Source organism: Morone saxatilis, unplaced genomic scaffold (assembly GCF_004916995.1).
Source record: "Morone saxatilis isolate NCDOM2014 unplaced genomic scaffold, NCSU_SB_2.0 Contig2, whole genome shotgun sequence".
Classification (NCBI taxonomy): domain Eukaryota; kingdom Metazoa; phylum Chordata; class Actinopteri; family Moronidae; genus Morone; species Morone saxatilis.
Window position 1 is genome coordinate 12,519,684 of NW_023339762.1, and position 5,647 is coordinate 12,525,330.

The 5,647-nt window shown below is 46.1% G+C and overlaps 1 protein-coding gene across 1 annotated transcript in view; it reads right to left on the reverse strand.

The window, feature by feature from the left end:
* LOC118330120 (ETS domain-containing protein Elk-3-like) overlaps positions 1–5,647 on the reverse strand; it is a 7,543-nt gene extending 1,896 nt beyond the window's left edge. Inside the window, exons 1-3 of the mRNA XM_035664547.1 lie at positions 5,282–5,647; positions 2,495–2,703; positions 1,350–2,138 (exon numbers count right to left, since the gene is read on the reverse strand). Coding sequence (XP_035520440.1) covers positions 1,350–2,138; positions 2,495–2,701 — 996 coding nt within the window. The 5' untranslated portion in view covers positions 2,702–2,703; positions 5,282–5,647. The remainder of the gene's footprint in view (positions 1–1,349; positions 2,139–2,494; positions 2,704–5,281) is intronic.

Genomic DNA, 5,647 nt, shown 5'->3' on the forward strand with positions numbered 1-5,647 from the left:
TTTCCCCTGTGTCACCTCAGAGAAGTGAGCCAGTGTTGCGGAGGGACCCAGCCCTGCTCCCATTATTAATGGAATTATTGGAGCATATGGCATCACTTAGGGCCTCTTCCCCCCTCTCATAGGTTGGACTTGCAGATGATTCCTGTGAAACGCTTGTTTTCCTCTGATCTCACTTTTTTTGCGCCCTCATAAACAGACAGTGCGAATGTAGTATTCAGCTTCTGATGCGGCGGAGAGATTTTTGCCTTTGTAACAACTCCAATGTAAACACATTATTAACTGAAATAGATGATTAAATGCCAGCTGATGCTCGGAGCAGAGCCTGCGGGGTTATGTCTAGGATCAAAATAAACCAAAATGTCACGGCTGGTTGAATCTGGCTCTGAATGTGGCAGAAAACGCTCTAAAAATTGCCCCGTAAAACCTGAACCCATCTTACAGCAGTCATGCCGTTTTAGACTGGACAACCAAAAGAGGTTAAAAAGCAACTACTGAATTTATCGCAGTTTACATGAGCAAATCTACATTTTTACAATCGCTTTTCTATTTCAAACTTTAATTTGAAGATAGACACATTTCTACAAGGTTTGTAATTTGCAGTAAACATTCTAGCAGTAATTTTGGCTTTTACCCCACAAAACTGTTTATTGAAGCGATTCAAAAGGTTCAAATCCAAACCAAACACAGACAATGACTCATTAAATTAGTCTACATTTACATTTGGGCAAAACAATGCAAAATTCCTTTATGACATTAAAGTGCCTCCGCATTAAAACTTATACCAATTTACCTTTTTAGACTTCTTCTCTGTCTGTTTTTCAGGGAAACTTTAGCTCAAATGGCTACTAAAATAAATATAGCGGTAGTCTTTCCACCAAAACATGCCAGGCTGTGTCAGATGTGTCTTAGGGATGCTGACATCATACTGAGAGATCCCATCATCTCCCCGTGGCCGCACAGAGGGGGGCAGACACAGAAAGCATCACAGAACTATTCTCTTTCTAACTATTTCTCTTTTTCTTCTGTCTGAGATTTGATTATTATTGGACTCACTGTACTTCGACGTGGTTTCTAGTCTACCTTAAATTATTGAGAGCAGAAATAAGAGAACCTGTAAAAATGTGTCAAAAGGTAGCAGTGGGGTGTGTAAACATGTCTCAACTAGACAGAAATGAAGCCGGTTTCAGAGCAGTTTCAGGTGTGTGCAGGAGGCAGAACAGGCAGGCAGAATACCTGGAAACCTTGAATGGGTCGCCAGTCCTCTAAAGTGCTAACAGAGAGTGCTAAAGAGGGAGGGACACCCATTTGAACATGGGCAGGACACACTTCATTCAGATGAATTGTCTCACCTGTGCAGTGAAGAAGGCAGGAGTGAGGGAGCCAGACGGCAGTGCCGGACTGTTGAGGGCGATGGAGCCGATGTCACTCCCTGCGAGCAGCAGGGACGGGGCGGAGATCTCCAGAGCTTTGGGCTTTTTGCTTTTAGGTGGGAGTCCATCTCCTTGGTTACTAATACTACTAGTAGAGCTACTTCTACCGCTACTGCTGCTGCTGCTCCTCTTCTCAGGATGCTGCAGGGCTCGCTCCCTGTGCCCAGAGGAGAGGTTGAGGGGCTGAGCGCTCTGCTCAGAGTCCTCCTCCTCCTCGGCCGCGGGGCTCCAGCTTCGGCCGGGCTGGGGGGTTTGGGTGTGGTGGGGAGAGGACGGGGAGTGGAGTTTGGATAACCTGGGGGAGACGTAGGACTCGGGTTTAGCAGAAGGAGGGGAGCTCCTTTCATTGGCGTTGGTGCCAAAGCGGATGACGGAGCGCGGCTCCTCCTGGTGCTCCCGCAGAGCGCGGAGCAGCTCAGGCTGGTTCTGCAGGGAGCTGATGCTGAAGGAGGAGTAGAGACCAGAGCGGAGGTAGTCGTTTCGACACTGCTGCGCCCCCAGGGCTGCCAGGGTCCTCCTCTGGGCCTCCTCCTCCCCTTCCTCTTCCTCCTCCTCCTCTACCTCCAGCTCAGAGGCTTCTCCTTCATGGAGGGGAAACCTTCCAGAAGCCAGGCCCATCTCGACCGCCTGGGGGTCCATCTTCAGGATCTCAGGGAAGGACACAAACTTATAGACAAACTTCTGGCCAATCACCTTCTTGATGATGTTCTGTAACACAAACACCGTAAATGAGGAGGAGAACTCTCTACACACACATATCAATCTAGAAAATAATAACAGGACATGTCGACTATCATCAGGGAATCTGGGATGATGACAAAGGCCAAACTGAAACCACTGTGTGTTAAGAGTGCTACATCACAGGCAGATTTCTACTGCGCATTTTATAAGAAAGAGGAAGTGGAAGTGTCTATCAGGAGGAGATTGTGACGTTAAAGAGAACAGCAAAGAATCTGTCGTGGTACTACACTACTTTCAGTTACAAAAGCTGAAATGACACGACAAGCTGGACTAATCCACGCAGAGGCAGCTCCTACACAATAACCACAGTCAGTTACATTCACCTTGTCGTAGTAGTAGCGCAGGGCTCTGCTCAGCTTGTCGTAGTTCATGTTGGTCTTGTTCTTGCGCAGCCCCCACAGCTTGGCCACTTCCTCTGACTTTAGGAGCTTGAACTCTCCGTCTGTGGACGTCCAACATATCAGGTGCTTGTGACTTTGGTCCAGCAGCAGCTGCAGCAGGAACTGCCACAGAGTGATGGCACTGTCCATACCTGGAATTAAAAAAAAAACCACATAATGAACATGAGACGAGTGAAAGGATTTGACACAAACATCAGAGCCGTCATTGGCTATTTTTATCCTCATCATATGACGACGTTTGAGGTCTTCTTCCTGTGGACTTTTTGTCTATTCAGAGATGTCAGCTGACATAGAAAAACCACCAAAACTACCTACTCATACACTACCTGCCAGCTGCTACAATGACAGAATAAGCACAAAACTCAGAGGGAGACAAGCCGGGCAGCTCTTTGCACCCTACTCTCCTCATTACTTTCTATATTTCCGACCTGTTTTAGAGCCCGAAGAGCTGATGTTTCATCTTAATTAAACGCCTTTTGTCCTCGTTTCTGTCCGCTTTACGGCACACGGGCTAAATTAGGTAACTGTCTGAAGAGGGAACGGCCTGTTTGAGCTCTAACATGTGGTGTAAGGAAGAGTAGACGGGGTGATGAATAGAGCAGTGTGTGTTAAAGAGTGTAGTGTAATGTAGCAGCGGCGGCGGCAGAAGAGAAAAAAAAAATATAAGGAGGAACAACAGCTCAAGCCAGAAATATGCTGCGGTTCAACCTGGCCCTCTCTCCACAGGAAGTATGACGGGCCCAGGGTGGGTTATTCCTTTAATAGAGGAATGTGCAGCCTCGAAGCTCCTGTCTGCCTGCAAGGAGCTCACATATTAATGGAGGGGAGGGGGGAGCTGTTTCTGTCACCACAGACAGACAACACCGAAGGATTGATTGATTAGTCAAATGACGACTGATAATACGTTGATAGATAATTGATTAATCGTTAAGTTGTGTTTAAGTTTTAGACTTTTGATCGAAGAGAACAACAATTTGAGGAGAAACTGTGATGGTCACTTATTTGTTTATACTATTTCCTGACATTTTAGAGATGAATTCATTTAAAAATAATGATTAAAAATATTAATCATTAGTACACCGGAGTCACACATATAGATAGAGTCTGTAACATTATCTTTAATCAGATATTTACTGCTCATGTTAGTTCATTTTTTGACTCTTTTAGTTTATTTCCAGAGTTCTTATTTTGCCATATTTATAGTATTTATACATGTACATAGCTCCTTGTAAAGCTGTACACTACCTACAGCCCTACATACCGATGGACTATGTTCTCATTCTGTATTCTTCTCTGTCTTATCTGTGGATGTGAGGAGTGATTGGTGGCCGATGCTCCAGAGCAATAATAATAACAGACCGGCCTTTTCTACCACTGCATATCTGCGTCCAGAGAGGAGACGGCGCGAGAGGGAGGGCTGAACTCATTTCCGACACTCGCTATCCCCTGAGTTTTCTATCTGCCATGTGAAACTACAAACCTGTCAAAGTCAGGACTTCCTCCTATTCTACTTCCAAGGACAAATGGTGAGGAGAGGGGATCCCACAGCAGGGGAGCATTTCCCCAGTCCTGCCACACTTCCCACAAAAGTCCCAACGGGGAGAGGGTCAAAAGATCACATCATTGTCCCCTTACCACAGCTCCACCCTTTAACCCACTCTGAACCCAGACTTCAGTGTGGCTTTTTTTTAAAAAAACACTTTGAAGTAAAAAGTAAAGCTCGCCAATACAGGGCTACAATTATGCCAGTGTGACTTCCAAACATTCACCTTTACAAGATGCTGCAGACAGCAGCACAGAGGGAACTTTAAACAAGAGCAACACCTCCTACAGACACCAGCAGGATTTTAAAATACCATCAACCTCACTGCTGATTTATTAATATTAGACAGATAGGCCAACCACACACAGATAATAATCTCACACATTGGCCCTACGGTGAGCCAGGCGCAGTCACAGTGAGAACCGCAGACATGGTCTAACTCTTTCTAGGAATATTACAGGAGCATTGAGGCACCCACTGGTCGTTGGGTCGGGGATCAGGAGCTCCTGCTGCGGATGCTCGGACTGAGAAAGTCTCGCTGTGCCGCACAAAGCCATCCAGTGTGTTGGCTGAACGGAAACTCCTAATGAGATTAGATGGTGTGTGCAGACATTACTTAGCCATGACTAAATCTGCTCTCTTCCTGTTCGCACACGGTGGAAAATTCAACAGGGGCCCAATAAGAAAAGCATCCCTAAAAAAAAAAACAAAAAAAAAAACAGCGGACTCTTTATTTGTTTGTTTGTTGCATTGCTCGTCTTCTCTCTCTCTCTCTCTGGTGGAGGCTACAGTATGTATCCGGGATTTCAAAGCAGCAGCAGAGACTTCACGCACAGAGCTCTGGATCTCTATTCTTGCTACACTGACTCATTTTCAAGATGTTGCTCGGACCGGAAGACGGCACACAATCGCGTCCGAGTCTGAATCTGTGTGACGATTCTTCATCAAAAAAAAAAAACTTCCCACAAAATAAATAACAGAAACAGCCTCGATCCGAAGAGTTTGAACACAAAGCAGAAACAAAAACCCCTCACAGCAGAAAAAGGGCAACTTACATAAAGCGGTCGCTGATAGTTCCTAATGCTGCATTATTTCACACCTCGACAGACGAACCCACAACGCAACATGTCAACACAGAAAGAAAGAAACGCTTTATTTCACCTTACCTGCGATCTCTCACTCGGTCTTTTTTTTTTTTTTCCTTCTTCTCCTCTCTCTCTCTCTCTGTCTCTCTCTCTCTCCCTCTCCGCGAAACTTTTACGGTGAAGCTTGTGTGATTCCTTGTTTTTCCATGCTTACTTTCTGCTCTACACGGTTGTGCTGGACTGAAATAGGATCCTGGGCTTTTTCTCTTTCTGAGCAGGAAGTTGGAGCAGGCAGACACAGAGCCGGCTCACTTCCTCTCCCCGACGATTCCCCAGGCAGTTTGCCGTCTGTGTAAACACACTTTTCCTCCCCTCCTCTTCTCCTCTGCCTGCCCGCTGACGGCCAGCAGTGGGCCTTACTCTGTGTCGGCACACATGGTGATACAG